The sequence below is a fragment of the Toxotes jaculatrix genome, chromosome 3 (assembly GCF_017976425.1).
Source record: "Toxotes jaculatrix isolate fToxJac2 chromosome 3, fToxJac2.pri, whole genome shotgun sequence".
Lineage (NCBI taxonomy): Eukaryota > Metazoa > Chordata > Actinopteri > Toxotidae > Toxotes > Toxotes jaculatrix.
Window position 1 is genome coordinate 25,874,929 of NC_054396.1, and position 27,067 is coordinate 25,901,995.

The window sequence follows — 27,067 nt, forward strand, 5'->3', positions numbered from 1 at the left end:
TTCTACACGATTCACGTAGGTCACCTGTTTTGGCTTCAAAACGGCGAATTTCGCTGAAAGGTGAGCGATTCTCATGCCTGTCCATCACCTAAAAGTCCCGGTATTATCCTAACATTACTACCTGCTTACCTGCTGTGCCTGCGCTACACTTCCCTGGTCACTCTGTCCCTGGGGTTCCCTGTCAGCAGTCTCTGGCTGCTCCTCTCCCTGTTCACCTTCAACCTGGGCTGCAGAGGACGTGGAGGCTACAGCGGCCCCTCCAGAGAATATGTCTGTTATTTTAACACATTTTGCAGCGTCTATAGCGAGATTTTTTAATCTTTAAGCCCGCAACTTCTCCGCACCTCCTTTCTTCCGCTTCTCCATGTTTCCACGCTCAACACTATGAAACTGGCGGGCATCAGCCCGGTATGCCCGATTACCAGTCCAGGCCTGATGTAACATATTACTGTGTGGGGAATTGGCAAATTGGCGCCGTCCCCATGTCCCAGCATGCACCACCAGCATATGCATGTAGAAACGGCACCCTGACTGAGGGTGGTGATTAGGTTGGAAGAGTGTGGGAGACGTCCCTACTGATGGTCTTCTAACGCTCGAGACTCCGACACATGCGCGGTAGCTCATGAGGCAGTTGTATTGAACCACTGTGCCTAGGTGTGGTTTGGTCACTGACGTTTGAAGCAGGTGAGTGCTTCGAACGTCATACCAATCGCCTGATTGATTCGGTCTGTCATGTGAATCAGGTGGCGGGATTGAGTGTGTTCAGAGATAGGATAGCTCTGTATAGGGGCGGTCATTTGAATTTTTCTTTGCAGAGTATGTCGGTTTGTTGCGTTTGTTGGGTGTTTTGAGAGTTAGTAGTGTTGATAGTGTATTTTTGGAGAATCAGTGTATATAGAGCAAATCAATATAAGATATAGATAAAGAGTATATATATATATATATATATATATATATATATATATATATATATATATATATATATATATATATATATATATATATATATATCCTAAATAACATTAGATATAGATAAGACATATAGATTCATTACATATAAACACACACGCACCCCAGCCTCATAGAAAAACCGACGGCCAGGGTGGCTCATTGTATGGCTGTAGAAGGCGGCACCCTGACCGACGGCCAGGGTGGCTCATTGTATGGCTGTAGAAGGCGGCACCCTGACCGACGGCCAGGGTGGCTCATTGTATGGCTGTAGAAGGCGGCACCCTGACCGACGGCCAGGGTGGCTCATTGTATGGCTGTAGAAGGCGGCACCCTGACCGACGGCCAGGGTGGCTCATTGTATGGCTGTAGAAGGCGGCACCCTGACCGACGGCCAGGGTGGCTCATTGTATGGCTGTAGAAGGCGGCACCCTGACCGACGGCCAGGGTGGCTCATTGTATGGCTGTAGAAGGCGGCACCCTGACCGACGGCCAGGGTGGCTCATTGTATGGCTGTAGAAGGCGGCACCCTGACCGACGGCCAGGGTGGCTCATTGTATGGCTGTAGAAGGCGGCACCCTGACCGACGGCCAGGGTGGCTCATTGTATGGCTGTAGAAGGCGGCACCCTGACCGACGGCCAGGGTGGCTCATTGTATGGCTGTAGAAGGCGGCACCCTGACCGACGGCCAGGGTGGCTCATTGTATGGCTGTAGAAGGCGGCACCCTGACCGACGGCCAGGGTGGCTCATTGTATGGCTGTAGAAGGCGGCACCCTGACCGACGGCCAGGGTGGCTCATTGTATGGCTGTAGAAGGCGGCACCCTGACCGACGGCCAGGGTGGCTCATTGTATGGCTGTAGAAGGCGGCACCCTGACCGACGGCCAGGGTGGCTCATTGTATGGCTGTAGAAGGCGGCACCCTGACCGACGGCCAGGGTGGCTCATTGTATGGCTGTAGAAGGCGGCACCCTGACCGACGGCCAGGGTGGCTCATTGTATGGCTGTAGAAGGCGGCACCCTGACCGACGGCCAGGGTGGCTCATTGTATGGCTGTAGAAGGCGGCACCCTGACCGACGGCCAGGGTGGCTCATTGTATGGCTGTAGAAGGCGGCACCCTGACCGACGGCCAGGGTGGCTCATTGTATGGCTGTAGAAGGCGGCACCCTGACCGACGGCCAGGGTGGCTCATTGTATGGCTGTAGAAGGCGGCACCCTGACCGACGGCCAGGGTGGCTCATTGTATGGCTGTAGAAGGCGGCACCCTGACCGACGGCCAGGGTGGCTCATTGTATGGCTGTAGAAGGCGGCACCCTGACCGACGGCCAGGGTGGCTCATTGTATGGCTGTAGAAGGCGGCACCCTGACCGACGGCCAGGGTGGCTCATTGTATGGCTGTAGAAGGCGGCACCCTGACCGACGGCCAGGGTGGCTCATTGTATGGCTGTAGAAGGCGGCACCCTGACCGACGGCCAGGGTGGCTCATTGTATGGCTGTAGAAGGCGGCACCCTGACCGACGGCCAGGGTGGCTCATTGTATGGCTGTAGAAGGCGGCACCCTGACCGACGGCCAGGGTGGCTCATTGTATGGCTGTAGAAGGCGGCACCCTGACCGACGGCCAGGGTGGCTCATTGTATGGCTGTAGAAGGCGGCACCCTGACCGACGGCCAGGGTGGCTCATTGTATGGCTGTAGAAGGCGGCACCCTGACCGACGGCCAGGGTGGCTCATTGTATGGCTGTAGAAGGCGGCACCCTGACCGACGGCCAGGGTGGCTCATTGTATGGCTGTAGAAGGCGGCACCCTGACCGACGGCCAGGGTGGCTCATTGTATGGCTGTAGAAGGCGGCACCCTGACCGACGGCCAGGGTGGCTCATTGTATGGCTGTAGAAGGCGGCACCCTGACCGACGGCCAGGGTGGCTCATTGTATGGCTGTAGAAGGCGGCACCCTGACCGACGGCCAGGGTGGCTCATTGTATGGCTGTAGAAGGCGGCACCCTGACCGACGGCCAGGGTGGCTCATTGTATGGCTGTAGAAGGCGGCACCCTGACCGACGGCCAGGGTGGCTCATTGTATGGCTGTAGAAGGCGGCACCCTGACCGACGGCCAGGGTGGCTCATTGTATGGCTGTAGAAGGCGGCACCCTGACCGACGGCCAGGGTGGCTCATTGTATGGCTGTAGAAGGCGGCACCCTGACCGACGGCCAGGGTGGCTCATTGTATGGCTGTAGAAGGCGGCACCCTGACCGACGGCCAGGGTGGCTCATTGTATGGCTGTAGAAGGCGGCACCCTGACCGACGGCCAGGGTGGCTCATTGTATGGCTGTAGAAGGCGGCACCCTGACCGACGGCCAGGGTGGCTCATTGTATGGCTGTAGAAGGCGGCACCCTGACCGACGGCCAGGGTGGCTCATTGTATGGCTGTAGAAGGCGGCACCCTGACCGACGGCCAGGGTGGCTCATTGTATGGCTGTAGAAGGCGGCACCCTGACCGACGGCCAGGGTGGCTCATTGTATGGCTGTAGAAGGCGGCACCCTGACCGACGGCCAGGGTGGCTGAATCGCCGCAAGGGATTATGGAAAAACTGTATCCTTCAGTGCCGACATTTACGATGAGCACCTGAAGGCAACACAATACAAACCATACAGTCTATGATACAAACTCACTCACTTTTCTACAGTTTGATTTGCAGATCAAGTATATATTATACACATGTATGTGTGATGTTGTCAGACACCATAGAATGAGATATTAACAACCTCAAAGCTACTAAAAGGGAAGCAAAAGAGAAACACATTCGTATTTTACAACTACATTAAGTAATTCATCTATTCTCAGGTGTCTGCAAAGAGGAGCACATACATAAACTAACCACTAGAGGATAGCACTCAGCCTTAACACACTCACAAAGTGGCCTGTTATGAAAGATGCTGCAGTTCATGTTGACTAAATTCATTACAATAGCCCAATAATTGATGCCACTGGATTCAGATGAGGTTTTTCTTTGCTATTGATCTGTTTTAGTGCAAAGACTGACACAACAAAGCTCAAGTTTCAGTTTATATTTTTATTCAAAAGGAATACATGGGTCACATTGTGTTTCTGTACCCCCACAGAGGCAACAGTGGTGATGACACATCACAGTAAAAACTTGTAGTCCAAGACAATGTACTCAAATAGAGTCAAGTGAACAGCTTGAGTATCTTTACAAAAGACAGGATTATTTAGTCAAACAAACTAAACCACGTCTCTTACACAGGAGAGAAAATAACTTTCAGATTCACATTTATGCTGCTAACACAGCAAAACATGTTAATGACGGAAGAGATGACTCCAAGGCCCAACATGGGTCAATAATCTTTTACACTGTAAAAATATACATACAAGTACATCAGAAAAGATGCACACTGAAAATGCTACCAGAAAGTAGCTAAAATTTAGCAGCTCTTGTCACTGAACTGATCTTAACAAAGCAGACCATAGGTACAATGATACAGGCCAAGAGGCCCATTTTTTAACATAGTGATAAATCAATAGGAGAATATGTTATTCATAGAATATAATGTTGTACTTCTCAGTACTTTTCTTTGATTTCTGAAGGAAATAAAATGTCAGTCCAATAGGACTTTAAGATAAATAAAAACACTTTGCACAGACAATTCTGTTGAATTTCACAATTATGTGTCTGATAATTACTTTTGACCAACATGGTCATCTCAGTTTTTCTGGTAACTTGAGTTTGTAGGTGTCTACCACGGCCTCCAGACGGCGCTGTTGACTGGACTCTTCTCTTCAGTGATGCTGGTGTGGACTGTGGAGCTCAGAGGAGAGAAGTCAGCCGCTCTCAGGTTGTTATCAGAGGAAGACTGCAGATTGTTGAAGTGGTTCAGCAGTCTTCTCTGGGACTGGGTCTTCACCTTCTCCTTGGACAGGAAGTGTGCCACCTCTTGGACACACCTGGAGTAGCCTTGATTGACAGCTGCTGAGTCCACAGCTTGATTCTGCTGCTTCAGTCGTCTCAGGAAGCAAACTGTCATCTCCAGGATCTCTGCTTTCTCCAGCTTGGAGTCTGGCTGCTGTTTGAGGAACTCTGGACCCAGGAGAGACTTGAGCTGCTCAATGCTGCTGTTGATTCGCTCTCTGCGTAACTTCTCCACCAGAGGCTTTCTGAGCTGCACAGAGAAGAACAAAGTCATTAATAAACTTATTCTGCAGTATAGTGGTGGCATTAAAAAAGAAACCTTCTAATAAGTGATGTTTAAATGTGTTGAATCTCAGTTTACCTTGTGGGTCAGAGTCAGATGGTCCTGAGAGTTGGTCATTGCTGCAGTGATTGTAGGTGCCATGTCTGGATCTCTGTGCTGTAGAGGTCTCTGTAGAGAGAATCTGATCTGTGCTGGCTTCATCCCTCCTATTTATAGTCCCACATTTCCATATGAGTGTGTGGGTCCTGGTCTGGCAGGAGTTTCTCACAGTCTCAGCCAATCAGAGAGCTTGGTCAGACAATAAGGCATGTGGAGCAGCAACATGCTGAATGGTGTTAGTGCCTCAGGGACAATGGTTAGATCTCAGGGGAACAGGTGGAGGACTGGGGGGCGGCGTGATGGAGAGATTCACAGAGCTCTGAGTGAATGTGGGAAAGTGATGACCCTGTAGAGAGAGCAGATCTGCTGCCTGATGCTGGGATCAATGACTTTGACTGAGCACACGCTGATCATTCCATCACACACGTGGGAGAGTGACAGCATTAAGAACACCTCCATACATTAGAAGGATTGTTAAATTTGTGGTGTTGAAACAATTATCAGTCTTTGATCATTGATTTGAAATAAAATGTCATATTTTATAAGCAAACTTAACATTTATTTGAGATCTATATTTCACCTGTGTTAAAACCAGCATGTGTCATTATTGTGATCAGGTACTGAAAGTATTTGAATGCAACACAATTGTCTAGGTGCATATTATAAAATTTTATGTGGGTAGAATGGTGAAGTGAATCGCACTCCTCTGAAAGTAGTCCAGATGAAACAGAGCCTCCTGTCTTGTGGCAGGTTGTTCCAGTGAGTAAAGGGTAAAGCAGGGTTTCCCACACTGAATCCTGTGAACTGTGATCAATGCAGCACAATAGGAACTTGAATGCTTCACTGATGACTATTGGCCCTGTGCTGTGAAAGGGACAGACTCTGACAGCACCAACCATCTGGATGGAAAGAAAGGCAGGGGCTGGGATTTTTAAGTGCTTTGGTATGTGCTAAAAAGAGCTTAACATTATTATTATTTACCACAATATTTAGACAGTGTTTTCTAAAGCCTAAAAGTGAAGGGGATTTGAATGTAAAGTTACAGATAATTGATAAATAGCCCATTAGTCCAACAAAAATTTCTTCCCTTTCTTTTGTCTGTTCAATCCGGAGACCACCCTCTGCACCATTTGATATTTTTGCTTGTCAGTTAGTCAATTTAGTTAGAGGTTTCTTAAAACACATGGCATGTATATAAAGGTATATGTGTGTCACAACATTAGGCAAAACAAAAAGTCTTTATAACCCTTGTCGTTAGGGCCACATTGCCCTGACAGTTTGGCAGCCATCAATGCAATAAATAAAAAAAGGCTTAGATTGAAATGATGACCCGTTAAACAGAGGGGAAATTAAGTTGGCAAAAGTTAAGAGTTGGCACCAGAGAGCGCCAGACAGTGAAAGACATTCAGGGGAAAAAAAAGACAAGAGAACAAGGAGAGCGAGAAAAATCTTCCTCTGAAGTGTGCCAACTCCCTTTGGAGAATAGTCAGGTGCTGGTGGTGTTGAGGATGCTAATCACACTGAACTGTGACTCTGCTCTCTCAGCTTTCCCACACTCTGCCCATTGACAGAGCTCCCTCTCAACAATAGACATGTGCCTTGTTAAATGCTAATTCATCCCCACACAAGCAGCTCCCAGCTCTCCCCTGAGGGTAAAGTTTGTTGTTTAGACACTCGCAATTAGGACAAGAGAGCTCGAGAGACAAACACAAATATTTTGACTGAGGATGTAAAGTAGCAACCAACCACCTAAACATATCTGAGTGCAGAGTTTATAATTAGATTCAGCTTAGAGCTACATATTTTCAGTAACGCTATTTTAACCCTAACACTATATAAGCGGTATGTAAAAACATTTATTAAATGGTTTATAGCACACTATGACAATAATATCAGTCAGATGTAAGACATTTCTGTTAGTCTTCCGTTGTTTAGTGTCTACTTCTCCTCATTTATAGACATATTTTATATTATGACTGTTCTTTACTATGCTGCCATTCATTATCTGCATATGAACTCATGAATGTCCATAAAAACATTTATAGTTGTTAACAAATACATTAATAAACACTTATATCTGCTACATCTGCCATTATTCTGTTTATTTACCATATTTTAAAAGCATTCATACGCGGTAGATATAGTGCTCATTAATCTTAAATGGGAAGGTTGAAGTAAAGTGTTGTCATAGTTTCTCAGACGATAATATTTTAATTAATTAATTTTAAAATGATAATAGCAATAAAAAAGAAGTAGATGTTAAAGTACTTTAAACTGAATAGAACAACCAGATTTAATGATCCTTCTGCATTTTATTGAAATGTAGTTGAATTTCTGTCAGCAATAAACCTTTACACTTAGACTGTCCCACATGTGTAATTTTCAATTTTTGAAAATGTATAAAAAAATAAAATGTATAATATAAATACACCTATTTTCAGCTTTAGTGAGTAAAAATGTAAACATTTAAAATTCAGTAGTAAAGAATTCCTCCCCCCCTCGCAGACATCTTTGTCTGTCTGCCTATTGTCCCACAGGGGCTCTGTGAGTGAGTTTTCTCTGGTTTCCCACACTCTGTCCATTCACTGCGTTCAAGAACAAAAGAAGTGTGTCTGGTTGCACATCACATTAATTATGGAGTCAGTTTACGAGTTTTGTCTCACTGCGTCTGAATGGAAATTCCTGTCATCAAGTCTCGTCATTACCAGGCTTTTGTAAAATGTCTATAAGGGATGCAGTCATGCTAAGGATTAATGAGCATTCAAAAGCTCTTTTTTCTCCCCCCCTTTAGATTCAAATTGTTCGTCTGCATTCCAGGCATTTTATTTTGATGGGACAGATAAAAGGGAGTCCGGTCCTGAATTTATCAGGTGTTGACTGTGGTGCAGCAAAACTGCAATGAATTTGCAGTTCAAGCTTATTTGCAAAATCTGCAATCAAACTTAATTTGAAACATGATCAAACCATTTTCACCCACTTGCTGAGAAGGGTGTGTGTTTGAAAACTGTTAAAAGAGTTCTGTTTTATCCAGGGTTTGATATTAACTTCTCAAACTTTAGTATGAGTACCACCTCAACTGCAGATTCAGCAACATTGCCTGATCATCCATTTAAAACAGACAACAACCAAGCAGAGGAGAAAACCTTTCATGAGTTAAGTAGTGTAAAGCTTACACTATATATGTTTGGTTTAATTAGTATACATGCATGTTTCAAAAAATGTTAATGTAAAATGTTTTCATTATCATTCTCCCACATGTGTAGTGGGATGATCAGCGTGTGCTCAGTCAAAGTCATTGATCCCAGCAGCAGGCAGCAGATCTACTCTCTCTACAGGGTCACCACATTCCCAGATTCACACAGAGCTCTGTGAGCAACCCCCCTAGTCCTCCACCTGTTCCCCTGAGATCTAACTATTATCCCTGAGGCAATAACACCATTCATCGTCTTGCATCCCTTATTGTCTGACTGAGCTCTCTGATTGGCTGAGACTGTGAGAAACTCCTGCCAGACCAAGACCCACACATTCATATGGAGATGTGGGACTATAAATAGGAGGGATGAAGCCAGCACAGATCAGATTCTCTCTACAGAGACCTCTACAGCACAGAGATCCAGACATGGCACCTACAATCACTGCAGCAATGACCAACTCTCAGGACCATCTGACTCTGACCCACAAGGTAAATTGAGACTCAAAACATTTAAACATCACTTATTAGAAGGTTTCTTTTTTAATGCCACCACTATACTGCAGAATAAGTTTATTAATGACTTTGTTCTTCTCTGTGCAGCTCAGAAAGCCTCTGGTGGAGAAGTTACGCAGAGAGCGAATCAACAGCAGCATTGAGCAGCTCAAGTCTCTCCTGGGTCCAGAGTTCCTCAAACAGCAGCCAGACTCCAAGCTGGAGAAAGCAGACATCCTGGAGATGACAGTTTGCTTCCTGAGACGACTGAAGCAGCAGAAACAAGCTGTGGACTCAGCAGCTGTCAATCAAGGCTACTCCAGGTGTGTCCAAGAGGTGGCACACTTCCTGTCCAAGGAGAAGGTGAAGACCCAGTCCCAGAGAAGACTGCTGAACCACTTCAACAATCTGCAGTCTTCTTCTGACAACAACCTGAGAGCGGCTGACTTCTCTCCTCTGAGCTCCACAGTCCACACCAGCATCACTGAAGAGAAGAGTCCAGCCATCAGCGCCGTCTGGAGGCCGTGGTAGACACCTAAGGGGACTTGTACAAAAGTGACGTTCAAAAGCGAAACTCTGTAATATTGTACAAGCACCTGTACTTGTACTCATCCTTGCGGTCATCTCATTTTCATTAGCTTTTGTAAAGGTTATATTCTGTGTTTCTGTGATATTTACAGACATCAGGTTGGCTACTATTTTGCAATGCAAAACTAGTGACACAATTCTGATTTGAGTGTTACTCTGTGAAGTAGAGATTATTATTCTCAGTGGGAATGCCTATTATTACTAGTATTTTGTTGGTAACACTGACAGTGATGTATATTCATGTTTTTTTCCATTTAGGAGACAAAGTTATTCATGTTGAACATGTTTAAGATTTATATGTGATATTCACATACCCAATTGATTGAAATGTCCTCTACGATATCTTGTCTGCATTCTAAGCAGATGAAGTTTGTGCATGAACAAAAATCATCAAGACAAACATGCTGCTTTATCGCTCTGTGAGTGGCAGCACCCATACCTTCAGTGAAGGGCTTGTTCTTTGGAAAATGTCTCAAAATGAATGTATCTCTTCAAGCCAAGTGATGCGCAATAAAACAATCAGAAAAAAAACAACAAGAGAAACTGTTTGGTTGTCTCATTTTCACCGTTTTTGTTTGCTCCGATCTTGATAAAATGCACGTCCTAAAGGAGGATGACACAAACAGCATGTATGGCTGACAGAAGCAGAAATCTAAGCCTAACTCATGGGTTCATTCTATGTCTTGAAAAGATGTCACAAACATATGATAGTCAGTGAACCAGACAGTCAGAGGGCTGCTGGCTTTGTGAGATTGTGAGACTGAGATCACACCTAATGATCTCCATAGTCAATGCAAATTGTGGCGTTACATGACAGAAAAACCAACATAAAGTGTCTCAATAAGGTGCTGGGCCTTCACAAGCCTTTAGAACAGCTTCAGTACAGATTCTCTATGTCTTCTTATAAAAGAGATTCCCTTGTGTGGTGTTTTGATGATGGTAATAGAAAGCTGTCAGACTGTCAGATGTTCAACTAGGTGGAAATGTGGTGACTGCAAATGCCATAGAATGTGATTTACATAATTTTCATTCTCATCAAACCATTCATTGGGTCCCTGTGCCGTTTACACGGGCGTCTGCACTTGTCTCTGTATTACTTTGCTCACATTTTTCTTGAACTTGTCACCTGCCTGTACTCGCGGTGGTGCCAGTTAATAGAGGGTGTGTCATGGAGCAGGTTATAGTGCTGTTCAGTGTGTTTAAACTGAAGAATTTGAACTATGATAACCCCCCCCGCCCCCAATACAGAATATAACTGAAAAGTGCTGAATTCATTTTTAAAACATTTGCTAGAGAATGATTATGTTTAAAGATGTTATTCCCCGGAATAGATTTAAATGAGGTGACATGAGAAGACTTGCATCTTTTAAATTTTTATTTTTCTTGAAATCTGCAAAAACACCAACACAAATTGGAATCCACTTTGGATGAATAGAAATAAAATTGATGAATAAAACAAAACATGCATACATGGCATACACAAAATAATAACAAATCCCTTTTCATAAGAAAGGTTGGTGTTTAAGAATATGATACATTATACCTTGAAGCAAGGCAATTTCCAAACTGTAATCATACCATATTACCCTGTACAGCATTTTCACAGGGAGAATAGGTTAACATTGTTGTTTGGCTTAAAATGTTAAGCAGATTTTACTGAAGCTAAGCAGTAAAAAATTCGAAGGTAAAATAAAATCCATAAAAACCTTTTGGTCCTATATTTAAACCCCAGCAAATAATTCCTGCATAGATAACAGGCTGGATTTATCTTCTGTGGTCTTGGTCAATGAAAAACTACAACCACCAGCATCATAAATCCCACAAATAGCAGCACAACATATTTTAGCAGTCCTGTTTAGTCAGTAACCGTTTCACCCTTAACGCTGAGTCCAGTTTTCTTCTTCTGCCAGTGGCTGAAGTTAGACTGAATTAGACTGAATCAACATCATGTGAGGTGGAAATTTCTTCTGTAAAATGCCTGAATAAGGCTAATAAGTCATGTCAGTCTTTGCATCTCCTCTTGACATGATGCAAATAATGCATTTCTCTGCAATCGTCAGAATTTCAACATACAGAGATGCAGGTGGCATTCACAGTTCAAGAAACAGTGGAGTTTTAACGCAGGTTCTGTGATTTTCTGTAGTCCATTCGTTGGTCTCCTCAAAAGCACAGTGGAGCCACGTCTTCATCTGCATCAGGAAACAGACGTAAAATGTCCCTTGAATATTTGGAGTAGCCTTGGTGTGACAGCAGAGCTTTTCTCAGGGTGAGGAAGGACTTTGTTTTCTCCAGGATGTCTGAAACAGGGATCCCGCTGTGCAGGTGCTCTCCGATCAGAGCCTTCAGCTTCTCCACTCCGGTGCAGCATTTCCTCTCCAACATGTGGAGTTTGTACCTGAGAGAAAAAAAAGTCATGACTTTTATTAACATGCTCATCATGAGATAAAAAAAACAACCAGGGGCAAATTTTTGCTGATTTGGTTTGGTCCATGAAAAGAAATGCATCTTTGGCTTACCTAAAGAGCTGCTCCTTCATGCTGTCCTGAAGAGCGAGGTCCGCATAGAGAGCCATTTCAGAGTTCGTTTCTTGTGGTGGTTGGTTCAGGAGTTGCTTGCGAAGGTTCCGAGAATGTCTCTGTTGACATCTGCGTCTCTGCCCGGCATTTATGCTGCTCATACTGCGCTCTCTCCGGTGTTCAGCCAATCAGGAGCCTCAGAGCATTGGACAATGGACTGAATTTAATGGCTGTCACACAGAACAGGTGGGATGCTTTATCTGTGTGCCACACATCAACGAGGTCACTGGGAAAATGTTTTTCCTGAAGTGGACACGGGAAAAAAATTTTTCTCCTTCTGTGATGTTTAGATGTGTGTGATTTGACATAGACACTTAAACATCACTATATTAGGAAAGTGAAATGAAAATAAAACAAAATACTACATGACCATTCACACTAGACAACATGGTAATGTCTCAACCGCATCAGCAAATACTCAGGAAATTATATACATAGCACAAGCCAAGTGTTTTAAAAAGGATTCTTAAGATAAATGGATATCTTATCATTGTTAATATTTAATGCACTTCACAACAAAACTTTAGATCTGTAAATTAAAAAATAAAATGCCTCAAATTTTATATGACAGAAAGCATAGTAGATAAAGCATAAAAGTTATGGGAATAATGTTTTAAAGATATATTTCCTCATTCTGTGTGTCTCAGCAGTGAGTTACAGCCAAACCAGATGGTTTATCTGTGAAGTGGCCTTCTGTCTTTTCCCTGCCTGAGAACGGTCCTGAGGCTTTGTGAGAGCAGACACACTTCTATTGTGTGGTCGGCTGAGCGGGGTGCATACAGAAGTGTGGGAAGCCGTGTGTCGCTGTGGCTCCCAGCACCAGAGAGAGAGAGGAGGGCGTGTGACCGGGGCACGTTCAGCCCTGTGCATGGAGCTGCGGGGGCTCAGAGGAGGGGAACTGGGAAACCTGAGCCCCTGCACAGACAGCAGATAGACAGATGGAGAGGAGATAAGCAGGAGAGTAATCCCACCTGAACCCGGTTACACATCAGTTTCCAGTTATCTTGCTGTGCTCACTCATGATTATGATAAAAAAAAAAAAGACATTTATTACAGACAAGAAAACAAGATAACAGGTCATTGTCTCAAAGCACATACATTCATGTGCAAGTAAAGGTACAAAGAATTTAGAAACAATGATTATTGTTCTGTTTGGAAAAACAATAATCTCACAGACAGTGGTAGGAGGTGGTATATTTACTGAAGTATTGCACTTTATTTCACAGGTTAAGTACTTTTTCTGCATCATGAGTACTTTTACTTGTAATACTTGAAGTACAGTCATCGGCTAGTACTTCTCTACTTTTACTTACTCTACTTTTGCATGCAGGACTTTTGCTTTAATAAAGTGTTGTTCCATCTTCTTAAGTGAAGGATCTTTGAACTTCTGTCACCACTGCTACAGATTGTAATTTTAAAGGTTCATCAACAATCTGACCAAGCCACAATATACAGTAGTACATAACAATTTACGGACCTCAGTTATGAATAAACTCTGAACCACCTACAGACACAATCAGCACGTAGAATATCCTGCATAATCAAAGTCAAGTCAAATTTTATTTATAAAGCCAAATTTCAGAAATCATAAATTTACCACAGGGTGCAAATAATAAACACATCCTTCAAAGTCTGCAAACTGAACGCAGATTACGGGTGGTGAGAGATTATGAGTCCCCCGTCCCCAACTGCCCCAACCCCCCCAGCCCCATAATTAAAGCAGATTCTACAGATAACGCTATGTGAGGTGTCACTACGCTATGATCGTGCACAGTTCTGTAATTATTACTGAGTCTTTTGCTGTTTGTCTTGTGAACAGTTCGTTGCCTTCCTGTATGAGGATGGTAAGGAGGTGTTTCTTGTAATTTCACTGAGCTGAGTGTAACATTCTTTACATGCGAATGTACTGTAAATGTAATTTCACCCACAGTGACTAACTTTTAATCAAAAATCAAGTGGCAGACGAACTGAGAAAAATGAAATGTAACATTTTTAAACATCAGTAAGAGACCAAAAGAAGTACAATTTGCAAATGGCGGTTTGTTTATTCTGAGGAGCAAATAAAGTATGAAAACCTGACAATAGATGATGATACACCATAACAACAATTTGCAGATTTCTACAACACACAATGTACTCAGGGAGAATAAAGGAACAAATGTCTTTATAAAAGACAAAGAATGAAGGAATATAAACTGCTCACTGATGTTATTTTCAAACATAGTCAGTAATTTGTTCTTCAAAAAAGAAGATAAACAGTAAACTGACCTTTAAACAGATCAGATCTTATCATTACAATGTAATGACAGCAGGTTAATGACATCTGAACACAATAATGTTCATTAAAGAAAACATGACACAGTTGTGACAGTGTGATACGAAGAAAAATAAACATTTTGATCAAACAACAGATCAAATTTGACTCATCATAGAGATTAAATTAAGTTGTGACAAAACACAAAGAGAAAAGTTGAAATTTCTGATCAAAATGATCAGTAACAATCAAAAGGTTTTAAAATGTTACCACAGCAGTGTCTTCTACTAATACACAAAGGGCAGTGATGTATTTGATTCATGCAACATGTATGAATCAAATCAAAAACACACAAAGTACAACTTCTGTTCACACAGAAGAACAAGTCCTTAAACTTCATAGAATTCAGTTCCATTAATCTTTGACCAACATGGTCATCTCAGTTTGACTGGGAGTAACTTGAATCTGTAGGTTTCTACCACGGCCTCCAGAGGGCGCCGTTGACTGGACTCTTCTCTTTGGTGATGCTGGTGTGGACTGTGGAGCTCAGAGGAGAGAAGTCAGCCTCTGTCAGGTTGTTATCAGAGGAAGACTGCAGCTTGTTGAAGTGGTTGAGCAGTCTTCTGTGCTGCTGATTCTGCTGCTGCAGCTGTGTCAGGAAGCAAACTGTCATCTCCAGGATGTCTGCTTTCTCCAGCTTGGAGTCTGGCTGCTGTTTGAGGAACTCTGGACCCAGGAGAGACTTGAGCTGCTCAATGCTGCTGTTGATTCGCTCTCTGCGTAACTTCTCCACCAGAGGCTTTCTGAGCTGCACAGAGAAGAACAAAGTCATTAATAAACTTATTCTGCAGTATAGTGGTGGCATTAAAAAAGAAACCTTCTAATAAGTGATGTTTAAAAGTGTTGATTCTCAATTTACCTTGTGGGTCAGAGTCAGATGGTCCTGAGAGTTGGTCATTGCTGCAGTGATTGTAGGTGCCATGTCTGGATCTCTGTGCTGTGGAGGTCTCTGTAGAGAGAATCTGATCTGTGCTGGCTTCATCCCTCCTATTTATAGTCCCACATCTCCATATGAATGTGTGGGTCTTGGTCTGGCAGGAGTTTCTCACAGTCTCAGCCAATCAGAGAGCTTGGTCAGACAATAAGGCATGTGGAACAGTAATGTGCTAAATGGTGTTATATTGCCCTGGGGACAATGGTTAGATCTCAGGGGAACAGGTGGAGGACTGGGTGGGGGAAGTTGGAGATAGACTCACAGAGCTCTGTGTAAATCTGGGAAAGTGGTGACCCTGTAGAGCAGTGGCGGTTCAGCATTGAATTACTCCCTGGGCGACACCCCCTCCGAGCACCCTCCACCAAAAAAAGAAAAGACATTTAACACAAACAGCCATGTTTTAACAATATTTATATTCTAACAATCTCCAACTCCAACACTGCCAAAACAATTTAGAAATTAAAGTTATCAGAAATTAAATAAATATACTCTCTACACATAAAAGTGGCAAAAATATACACAAACACACATAACAACAGCAGATAATAACAATAATATAAAATAAAAACAATATAATTTTATTACTTTAGAATAATAAAGAAAAGAAAATAATAATATACAAATAAAACATAGAATAAATATTCTGAATAGCACAAATGCTTCATCACACAAATGAAAACACGTCTGACCTGTCTGGCCATCCTTGATGCAAAATCATCAATAATGTCATCATATGAAACCTGCTCCCCTATTGAGTGATTGATGCTGATGACAGCAAGGCCAGTGAGCCATTCCTGACACATGGTTGACCTCAGGTACGACTTGATCAACTTTAGCTTTGAAAAGCTCCTCTCTGCTTGAGCCACAGTGACTGACAGAGCAAGTGCAATCCTGAGAGCAGGATTATCAGAAAAACGAAACCGTGCAGGAATTATAGGCCTGTATTTATAATATGAATGAAACGTGCGTTATTTGGAAGAAAGTCGAGGCATGTGTCTATGTTCTGCTAATGGACGGAGAGTGGGAAAGCTCTGGGGGGCAGAGCTGAGTGTGAATGACATCCACTCCACCAGCAGCAAAGAAATTCTCTAAAGGGATTTGGCACACTTCATTAAAAAAATACCCACCCCCCGGGAAACCTCGCACCCAGGGCTGAAATTGCGATCCAGTTGATGGTCAGTAATGAGATAAGAGTAGGACTAGAAGTTCAAAATTACTGGAAACTGTGTGAGATGCCAAATCACTTTGTTGATACTTTATCACATTTTTTTTAATACCATAATTTCAAATTTTACCAACTGTCAGTGCCAGCCAATCAGATCGTTTCCCTCCAGATTGTTGGTGATGTCAGGCAGCCAGCATCTGTCACATAAGTCCCTTGTTGTTCATTAACAACAGCTCGTGGAGTCAGTGTGGGAAACTGAGCTCAGCTTGTTACTCACACTGCCTACAAGGCACGCGTCAAAAGGCTCTGGCACATCTGGGCAGCAGTGTGACAACTGAGTTTATTTTAAATGCCATGAATGGGCGTGATTTTGTTTTCTCACATCTACCGGTATTGTTTTTGCTTAATGGTGAATTTCTTGATGAAGCAAAATTTAAGAAGCAGACATCAAGTTGTACAAAACTGAACATCAAAACAAATTATTTATCAAAAAAAAAAAAAAAAAAAGAATTTTACCTATTACAGGTTTCGGCTCAGTAAAAGAGCTAGCTGGGAAAAATCCTCTTAGTTTACATATTTATTTTGATCCTGCAGCATAAATGTTTTCCCCTTCATGTGTGATGGGATGATCAGCGTGTGCTCAGTCAAAGTCATTGATCCCAGCATCAGGCAGCCGATCTGTTCTCTCTACAGCAGTGGCGTTTTTTGGCGAACCGGGCAGCCGCCCGGGGGCGGCATCACATGGGGGGGCGGCACAACCACGTGAAAAAAAAAATCATCTGCGCCGCTAAGCTGTTTTCTATTGTCTGTCATATTACTGTGTGGGGAATTGGCAAATTGGCGTCGTCCCCATCTCCCAGCATGCACCACCAGCATATGCATGTAGAAACGGCACCTTGACTCAAGGTGGTGATTAGGTTGGAATAGTGTGGGAGTCGTCCGTAGTGATGGTCCTCTGACAACCGAGACTCCGACACATGCGCGGTAGCTCATAAGGCAGTTGTATTGAACCACTGTGCCTAGGTGTGGTTTGGTCACTGACGTTCGAAGCAGGTGAGTGCTTCGAACGTCATACGAATCACCTGGTTGGTTCGGTTTGTCATGTGAATCACGTGGCGGGATCGAGTGTGTTCACAGATCGGATAGCTCTGTATAGGGGCGGTCATTTGAATTTTTCTTTGCAGAATATGTCGGTTTGTTGCGTTTGTTGGGTGTTTTGAGAGTTAGTAGTGTTGATATATAATATATAAATTAGATATAGATAAAGAGTTATATAGATAGGTATATAGATATATAATCCTAAAAACATTAGATATTGATAAGACATATAGATTCATTACATATAAATACACACACACACACATACACACACCCCAGCCTCATCTGTGCCGTCTGAACGGGTTTTTTTCCAAGGCTGGGGAAATAGTTTGTAAAAGAAGAAACCGATTGAGTCCAAAAACTGCAGAAAAACTGTTGTTTCTTAAAAACTCAGTTACAAATAAACAGTTACACAAGCACACCCACTGCCCTGTTCTTCAAGCACACCCTCTTTACCCACGTACACATAAACCTCTTTACCAAAGAAGCCTAAAACATACCATGATATAATCTGTATTTGCACCAGTACCATGTGAAAATGACATCAGTCTGTATTTGTAGAGCACATCTCATGAATGCACCAGCACCATTTCAATGTTTCACAACACAAAATATAAGTGAAGATTATGTAGGGTTACAATCAGCCAAGCAAAATAACAAACATGGTCTTCTATTATTATTGTTATTGTTATTATTATTAATCCACTTTATCATCTGGTGCAGTCAAACAGAAAAGTACTATTTATCTAGCTCCATGACAGTCACACTCCCCATCTCCCAGCATATGCATGTATAGACGGCACCGTAACTCAGGGTGGTGACTGGCTTTATGGAGAGTGTGGGAGCCGTCCCCATCTCCCAGCATGCCCCAGCAGCATATGCATGTATAGACGGCACCCTGACTCAGGGTGGTGTCAGGCTTTATGGAGAATGTGGGAGCAATCCCCATCTCTCAGTATGCCCCAGCAGCATATGCATGTATAAATGGCACCCTGACTGACAGAGTGCACAGGCTCTGCTCAGGGGACATTGCACAGCCCGAGAGAGGAGCATGAGAGTGCCTGGAGGATATGTGTTGTGAACCAGAGTACTCATTGTTGCATCACCTATTAACCTGTCCATAATTGTTGGCTGTGTGCATTGTTCTGTTTGAGTGTCAGCCACCATGGGGAAGCTGTTTAAGTCCCCTGAGTGAAGCTGCAGCTCATCAACAAATCTATAAAGCATGCTGTCCTCAGAAATTCCAAGTGTTAAATAAGAATAAATGCAGTTAAATCACAGAAACTATCAGGATTTCAATGATTTGTTTTGGGGGTTTTTTTAAAGCACTTTTCACAGTGGCCTTCGGTCACGGATTTTTTTAAAGTACTTTTCTTGTTATCTGTGAAATGAATCTGCTGGCCAATGGGATGATCATCATATGACTCCTCCTTGACAAAGATGAGATCAGGTTCCCTCTCCGTCAAGTCTATTGCCTACATAAAAATCATTCGGCCACGGTGCAATGTTGTATTGTGGGACACACAGCAGCAGCCATGTTTCTAGATGCATATGCTGGTGGTGCATGCTGGGAGGTGGGGACGACGAATAGAAAACAGCTTTGCGGCACAGATGATTTTTTTTTCACGTGGTTGTGCCGCCCCCCATGTGATGCCGCCCACGGGCGGCTGCCCGGTTCGCCCGTGCCAAAAACCGCCTCTGTGCCTCACCTGTGCAAATATTAGGGATGACGAGAGTGCAACACGTGAAGATGTTCAGCTGAGTTTAAAAGCTGACAGACACAAGCAGCAGCAAAGCAATCGTCCTAATGGTTGAGAGCTAACAGTTAATGTTGGTCAGGTGCTGCCTGTCAGCCCAGATCCAACATTCCTAAAAGTTGGGCTCTGCTGCCTTGTGTTGGGATTTCTACCATTATACTGTTGATTAACAATAAAACAAAAAAACTGACCAAAAAAAAAAAAAACAAACCAAAACACAAATCTATTTGAAACTTCACCATGCCCGTTTGCACAAAAATGGTTTGAAGTTCCACTGTTCTGAGCCAAAGTCCCTTTAAATCTGTGTCTCTTCAGGGCAAAGGTCTGGATCTATTGTCCCACAGGGCTCTGTGAGTGAGTTTCCTCTGGTTTCCCACACTCTGTCCTTTCACTGGTGGAACAATAAAAGTGTGTCCTATTGTACTTCACATTAGAGACAATGTGTGAGCCCTTTAAAGAGGGAAATGGTTAACTTAAAACGTTTTACATTAAAACAACTGTCAGTCATCCCAAAAGGGTGTTGCAACTAAAGGTTTTTTGAAATGGATATTTTTCTAATTTGGTTTGATGGCTTGACCTAATATATATAAACAGAATGGCCAAACTTCATTGAACATCTTAATAGATCCACATCAAATTTCAATTGACTTCAAATTTCAATAAACTGGTGGGTTAAAGATCTACAGTAACTCCAATGACTGCATGTGATCTTGAAATTTGTAATTCAAAGTCACTCTGTTGAAAGGGATATCATTTCCGTGAGAAGAATTCAGTGACAGACAGGGAAAGTTCCTTGTTCATCACCATATATCGGATAATTACTTTAAAAAATGACATGGAAACAAAACATTTCAATCTGGCAGTGTTTGTTTATTCAACAAGGCACAATGAGCCACAAAAAGTATAAAATAAGTGATGATACATCACAACAAGGGCTTGTAGATTTCTACAAGACACTGTACTCAGAGAGAGTAAGGGAACAACTGTCTTTATAAAAGACAAACAATTTACAGTACTTCTAAAAATGTGAAAAATAATATTGTCACTAGAAAATTGTGACGGTGTGACATTAAAGAAACCTTTTACAGCAAAAGGAATAAACATATTGATCTTAAAACAGATCAATTTTCAATAATAACATATAGTAATGTTAAGTCCATTATGACAAAATGTCCATAGAGAGGACAATTAAGATGTTTGATCAAAATGATCAAAACTATTCAAGAGCTATAAGTATCACTATTGTTTTATGAAAACATCGATCACAGTGAAGAAAAACTGTATCACAAAAAAACTGTAACATTTAGGGGAAAAAAATTATTTGGATCTTACAACAGATCAGTGTTGAATAATCAGAAAGATTAAAGTGATGTAAAGTTCATTGTGAAAATTATGTCCATAAAACAGGACATTTAAAGATTTCATCACAATGATCAATACCAATAAAAAAGGTGACAAATGTTATCATAGCATTATACACTGTTAATACATGAAGGACAGTGATGTATAATAATAATTGCTGATGCAATCACATTTGATTCATGCAACATGCATGACAAGATGTTCTCTCTCTTAACTTGAAAGATATTGTTGATGTCATTTCCTCAGGAAATGTCGTCTTCCACAAAGAGAAGAACACACAAAGTACAACTTCTGTTCACACAGAAGAACAAGTCCTTAAACTTCATAGAATTCAGTTCCATTCATCTTTGACCAACATGGTCATCTTAGTATGACTGGTAGCAACTTGAGTCTGTAGGTGTCTACCACGGCCTCCAGAGGGCGCTGTTGACTGGACTCTTCTCTTTGGTGATGCTGGTGTGGACTGTGGAGCTCAGAGGAGAGAAGTCAGCCTCTGTCAGGTTGTTATCAGAGGAAGACTGCAGCTTGTTGAAGTGGTTGAGCAGTCTTCTGTGCTGCTGATTCTGCTGCTGCAGCTGTGTCAGGAAGCAAACTGTCATCTCCAGGATGTCTGCTTTCTCCAGCTTGGAGTCTGGCTGCTGTTTGAGGAACTCTGGACCCAGGAGAGACTTGAGCTGCTCAATGCTGCTGTTGATTCGCTCTCTGCGTAACTTCTCCACCAGAGGCTTTCTGAGCTGCACAGAGAAGAACAAAGTCATTAATAAACTTATTCTGGAGTGAAGTGGTGGCATTAAAAAAAGAAACCTTCCAATAAGTGATGTTTAAGTGTTGAGTCTCAATTTACCTTGTGGGTCAGAGTCAGATGGTCCTGAGAGTTGGTCATTGCTGCAGTGATTGTAGGTGCCATGTCTGGATCTCTGTGCTGTAGAGGTCTCTGTAGAGAGAATCTGATCTGTGCTGGCTTCATCCCTCCTATTTATAGTCCCACATCTCCATATGAATGTGTGGGTCTTGGTCTGGCAGGAGTTTCCCACAGTCTCAACCAATCAGAGAGCTTGGTCAGACAATAAGGGATGTGGAGCAGCAACATGCTGAATGGTGTTAGTGCCTCAGGGACAATAGATAGATTTCAGGGGAACAGGTGGAGGACTGGGAGGCAGCGTGATGGGGAGATTCACAGAGTTCTGAGTGAATGTGGGAAAGTGGTGACCCTGTAGAGAGAGCAGGTCTGCTGCCTGATGCAGGGATCAATGACTTTGACTGAGCACACGCTGATCATCCCATCACACACGTGGAAGTGTGACAGTCAGTTATATCAACGGTCACTAATACATTTGATATGTAACTAATTTCATTTTGCTGTGGAAGTCGGCTTTAGTGTCTAAACATTAACCTTAAGTGCAATTCATGCCACTTTAATCTGTCTTAATAATTTAGTTAAATTTTAATTTAGACCTTTTCTCTCTTTTTTCCAAATAGTATACTGTATCTCAAAAGTCACTTTGACTGAGTCCTAAACAAGCTGTGATACCTATGATGTATTTAACTGATATTATGCTGCTGTCCAATATTGTACAGTATATGATAGTCCTGTCACTGAATTACATATGTGAATTACAACAGTGATCATGTTGCTGTCCAGATGTGGCACAGTCTTGTGACTTGTGCCTTGCCGTCAGTGTGAGTGAAGTTGCTCTCAGTTTCCCACACTGACTCCCTGAGCTGCGGTCAATGAACCACAAAGGGACTTTGAATGGAGCTTTTGTGGCTGATGTCGGACGTGTGTTGTAGTAGAAACAGAGCCTGACATCACCAGCCATCTGGAGGGAAAGAACGCCATTGGCTGGCTCTGACAGTTTGCAATGTTTAAAAGTACAATGAAAGTTTTATCAGAAAGTGTCAGTTCAATGAATTTGGCAGATTATTTAATCAACTTTCAGTCACTGTCACACATTTTGATGGTCCAATCATAACTGTGCCCTTGTTTCAGCCGCTGGCTAAAAATTTCAGCTCTTTACATGAGGGTGGAGGTTGAGGCAGCTGTTTCCTGACGTGTGCCAAATCCCTTTGGAGAATGGTCGGCTGCTGGTGGGGTCAAGGATGCTGATTAGTCTAAACTCTGCTCTCCAGAGCTTTCCCACACTCTGTACATTAAAAGAAATGAAGGGTTGTGTGTGAGTCCAGCAGGACCTTTTCAGGTTCAATTACTGAACAGTGTTCTCTGCTCCAGTGTCTTGTGTTTAAAGTAGAAATGTCATAATTCTTCAAATGCTGAGTAATTATGAAATGAAACAAACCAAATGTGAGACACACTACAAATTCCACACAATCCCTTTTCATTTCATTTACAGAAACGTTTTTAAAGATTTGGCGCAGACCCAGCTAGAGTAATTGGCAACATATGTAAAATTCATAAAAGTGAATTCTATTAAAAAAGGTTAAAATTGGATATAAGATTTGACACAGATCAAGGGACTCCCCCTTTGAGAGCCAGTGTCCCTGTTAATCTGTGTCTCTTCAGGCCAAAGGTCTGGATCTATTGTCCCACAGGGCTCTGTGAGTGAGTTTCCTCTGGTTTCCCACACTGTCCTTTCACTGGAGGAACAATAGAAGTGTGTCGTATTATGCATCACATTAGAGACAATGTGTGGGCCCTTTAAAGAGGGAGGTTTTCAAATTTATACTTTTGATTTTAAAACACCTGAAACAGACAATTCTACCAAAGTAAAGTCTTTGAAATGTATATTTTGTCATTTGGTTTGAGGACTTGACTTATTCCATATGAACAGAATGAAATAACATTGATAATCTCTCTTCATTAAGAAATCTCGATGTTAAAATTTACTGTGCTCAGATTCACATAAAGACATTTGTTATGGATAAACAATCACTATGTGTTGAATTTTCTCTGACGTTTCAATCAAGGGTAGGAACAATGATGGAGACCTCTATCAATTAAATTTAAATTAAAAACATAACTAGAGAATATTTTTTCCATTACTATAATGAGGATCATAATGACACACAATGACATGAGAACACATCGTTTTCACTAAGACACAAGAAATTGGCAGTTATACCAAAATAATGGTACAGTGTCTTTAAAATATTTTCTCATTTGGTTTGATGACTTACTCCAAATAAACAGTGACATAACATTGATAATCCCTCTTCATCAGAAATATGAATCGAACCACTTTACAGTTTACCGTGCTTAGATTTACACTAGACAGGTTTGTTATGCATGAACTGTTAGTGTGTGCTGAGTTTTAGGTTGGGAAGATTATTGAGACTTCTATCAATTAAGTGAAAATGAAAAAAGTAGAATGTCTCTTTTTCATCATCATATTGTAAATCACAATAACATGAGAACACAACAGTTGCATTTGGCAGCGTTTGTTTATTCAACAAGGCACAATGAGCCACAAAAAGTATGAAATAAGTGATGATACATCACAACAAGGGCTTGTAGATTTCTACAAGACACTGTACTCAGAGAGAGTAAGGGAACAACTGTCTTTACAAAAGACAAACAATTTACAATATTGGAGGACACAGTACTCAATGTCCTTTGAGAGTTTTTTTCTCAAATGGATTAAATGTCTGCATTTAACGAACAAATAAAAGAATATATATAGTAAAAACTGACCTCACAACAGGTCACATTCTGAATAACCCCAAATTTCAGGTAATTCATAACATGTACAAATTATATTGTCACTGGAAAACTGTGACAGTAAAGAAACCTTTTTACAGTAAAAGAATAAACATATTGATCTTAAAGCAGATCAGTTTTCAATAATCACATAAAGTGATGGAAAGTCCATTATGACAAAGTGTCCATAAAAAGGACAGTTAAGATGTTTGATCAAAATGATCAATACTGTTTGAGAGATACAAGTATCATTATTGCATCATATTTTACAAAAACATGATGCACAGTGAAGCACAAAATCTTCAAAGGAAAACTTTTAGAAAAAGAAGATGAATATTTGGATCTTACAACAGATCAGTGTTGAATAATCAGAAAGATTAAAGTGATGTAAAGTTCATTGTGAAAATTATGTCCATAAAAAAGGACATTTAAAGATTTTATCACAATGATCAATACCAATAAAAGGATAACAAATGTTATCATAGCATTATACACTGTCAATACATGAAGGACAGTGATGTATAATAATAATTGCTGATGCAATCACATTTGATTCATGCAACATGCATGACAAGATGTTCTCTCTCTTAAATTGAAAGATATTGTTGATGTCATTTCCTCAGGAAATGTCGTCTTCCACAAAGAGAAGAACACACAAAGTACAACTTCTGTTCACACAGAAGAACAAGTCCTTAAACTTCATAGAATTCAGTTCCATTCATCTTTGACCAACATGGTCATCTCAGTTTGTCTGGTAGCAACTTGAGTCTGTAGGTGTCTACCACGGCCTCCAGAGGGCGCTGTTGACTGGACTCTTCTCTTTGGTGATGCTGGTGTGGACTGTGGAGCTCAGAGGAGAGAAGTCAGCCTCTGTCAGGTTGTTATCAGAGGAAGACTGCAGCTTGTTGAAGTGGTTGAGCAGTCTTCTGTGCTGCTGATTCTGCTGCTTCAGTCGTCTCAGGAAGCAAACTGTCATCTCCAGGATCTCTGCTTTCTCCAGCTTGGAGTCTGGCTGCTGTTTGAGGAACTCTGGACCCAGGAGAGACTTGAGCTGCTCAATGCTGCTGTTGATTCGCTCTCTGCGTAACTTCTCCACCAGAGGCTTTCTGAGCTGCACAGAGAAGAACAAAGTCATTAATAAACTTATTCTGGAGTAAATATTAGCATGAACAGACAACTTCTTATGAATGAAGTTTAAGTCTTATTGCGTCTCAATTTACCTTGTGGGTCAGAGTCAGATGGTCCTGAGAGTTGGTCATTGCTGCAGTGATTGTAGGTGCCATGTCTGGATCTCTGTGCTGTAGAGGTCTCTGTAGAGAGAATCTGATCTGTGCTGGCTTCATCCCTCCTATTTATAGTCCCACATCTCCATATGAATGTGTGGGTCTTGGTCTGGCAGGAGTTTCCCACAGTCTCAACCAATCAGAGAGCTTGGTCAGACAATAAGGGATGTGGAGCAGCAACATGCTGAATGGTGTTAGTGCCTCAGGGACAATAGATAGATCTCAGGGGAACAGGTGGAGGACTGGGAGGCAGCGTGATGGAGAGATTCACAGAGTTCTGAGTGAATGTGGGAAAGTGGTGACCCTGTAGAGAGAGCAGGTCTGCTGCCTGATCCTGGGATCAATGACTTTGATTGAGCACACGCTGATCATCCCATCACACACGTGGAAGTGTGACAGTCAGTTATATCAACGGTCACTAATACATTTGATATGTAACTAATTTCATTTTGCTGTGGAAGTCGGCTTTAGTGTCTAAACATTAACCTTAAGTACAATTCATGCCACTTTAATCTGTCTTAATAATTTAATTAAATTTTCATTTAGACCTTTTCTCTCGTTTTTCCAAATAGTATACTGTATCTCAAAAGTCACTTCAACTGAGTATTAAACAGGCTGTGATACCTATGATGTATTTAACTGATATATCATGCTGCTGTCCAATATTGTACAGTATATGATAGTCCTGTCAACAGAGGGTTTGAATTACATATATAATAACAGTGATCATGTTGCTGTCCAGATGTGGCACAGTCTTGTGACTTGTGCCTTGCCATCGGTGTGAGTAAAGTTGCTCTCAGTTTCCCACACTGACTCCCTGAGCTGCGGTCAGTGAACCACAAAGGGACTTTGAATGGAGCTTTTGTGGCTGATGTCGGACGTGTGTTGTAGTAGAAACAGAGCCTGACATCACCAGCCATCTGGAGGGAAAGAACGCCATTGGCTGGCTCTGACAGTTTGCAATGTTTAAAAGTACAATGAAAGTTTTATCAGAAAGTGTCAGTTCAATGAATTTGGCAGATTATTTAATCAGCTTTCAGTCACTGTCACACATTTTGATGGTCCAATCATAACTGTGCCCTTGTATCAGCCGCTGGCTAAAAATTTCAGCTCTTTACATGAGGGTGGAGGTTGAGGCAGCTGTTTCCTGACGTGTGCCAAATCCCTTTGGAGAATGGTCGGCTGCTGGTGGGGTCAAGGATGCTGATTAGTCTAAACTCTGCTCTCCAGAGCTTTCCCACACTCTGTACATTAAAAGAAATGAAGGGTTGTGTGTGAGTCCAGCAGGACCTTTTCAGGTTCAATTATACTGAACAGTGTTCTCTGCTCCAGTGTCTTGTGTTTAAAGTAGAAATGTCATAATTCTTCAAATGCTGAGTAATTATGAAATGAAA

At 42.2% G+C, this 27,067-nt stretch overlaps 5 protein-coding genes across 5 annotated transcripts; 1 reads left to right on the plus strand and 4 right to left on the minus strand.

Moving 5' to 3' along the window:
* Nucleotides 1–4,701: 4,701 nt before the first annotated feature.
* On the minus strand, nt 4,702–5,358 carry LOC121179654 (transcription factor HES-5-like). The gene is made up of 2 exons (XM_041034595.1): nt 5,236–5,358; nt 4,702–5,124 (listed from the first exon to the last, which is right to left on the minus strand). The coding sequence occupies exons 1-2, from the start codon at nt 5,356–5,358 to the stop codon at nt 4,702–4,704; spliced, it is 546 nt and encodes a 181-aa protein (XP_040890529.1).
* Nucleotides 5,359–8,815: 3,457 nt separating this feature from the next.
* On the plus strand, nt 8,816–9,472 carry LOC121179438 (transcription factor HES-5-like). The gene is made up of 2 exons (XM_041034302.1): nt 8,816–8,938; nt 9,050–9,472. Exons 1-2 carry the CDS (start codon nt 8,816–8,818, stop codon nt 9,470–9,472), a joined length of 546 nt encoding a protein of 181 aa, XP_040890236.1.
* Nucleotides 9,473–14,753: 5,281 nt separating this feature from the next.
* On the minus strand, nt 14,754–15,401 carry LOC121179559 (transcription factor HES-1-like). The gene is made up of 2 exons (XM_041034462.1): nt 15,279–15,401; nt 14,754–15,167 (listed from the first exon to the last, which is right to left on the minus strand). Exons 1-2 carry the CDS (start codon nt 15,399–15,401, stop codon nt 14,835–14,837), a joined length of 456 nt encoding a protein of 151 aa, XP_040890396.1. The 3' UTR covers nt 14,754–14,834.
* A 5,735-nt stretch (nt 15,402–21,136) lies between these two features.
* On the minus strand, nt 21,137–21,702 carry LOC121179563 (enhancer of split mbeta protein-like). Its single transcript, XM_041034469.1, has 2 exons — nt 21,580–21,702; nt 21,137–21,469 (listed from the first exon to the last, which is right to left on the minus strand). Exons 1-2 carry the CDS (start codon nt 21,700–21,702, stop codon nt 21,137–21,139), a joined length of 456 nt encoding a protein of 151 aa, XP_040890403.1.
* Nucleotides 21,703–25,168: 3,466 nt separating this feature from the next.
* On the minus strand, nt 25,169–25,733 carry LOC121179587 (enhancer of split mbeta protein-like). The gene is made up of 2 exons (XM_041034502.1): nt 25,611–25,733; nt 25,169–25,501 (listed from the first exon to the last, which is right to left on the minus strand). The coding sequence occupies exons 1-2, from the start codon at nt 25,731–25,733 to the stop codon at nt 25,169–25,171; spliced, it is 456 nt and encodes a 151-aa protein (XP_040890436.1).
* Nucleotides 25,734–27,067: the final 1,334 nt, after the last annotated feature.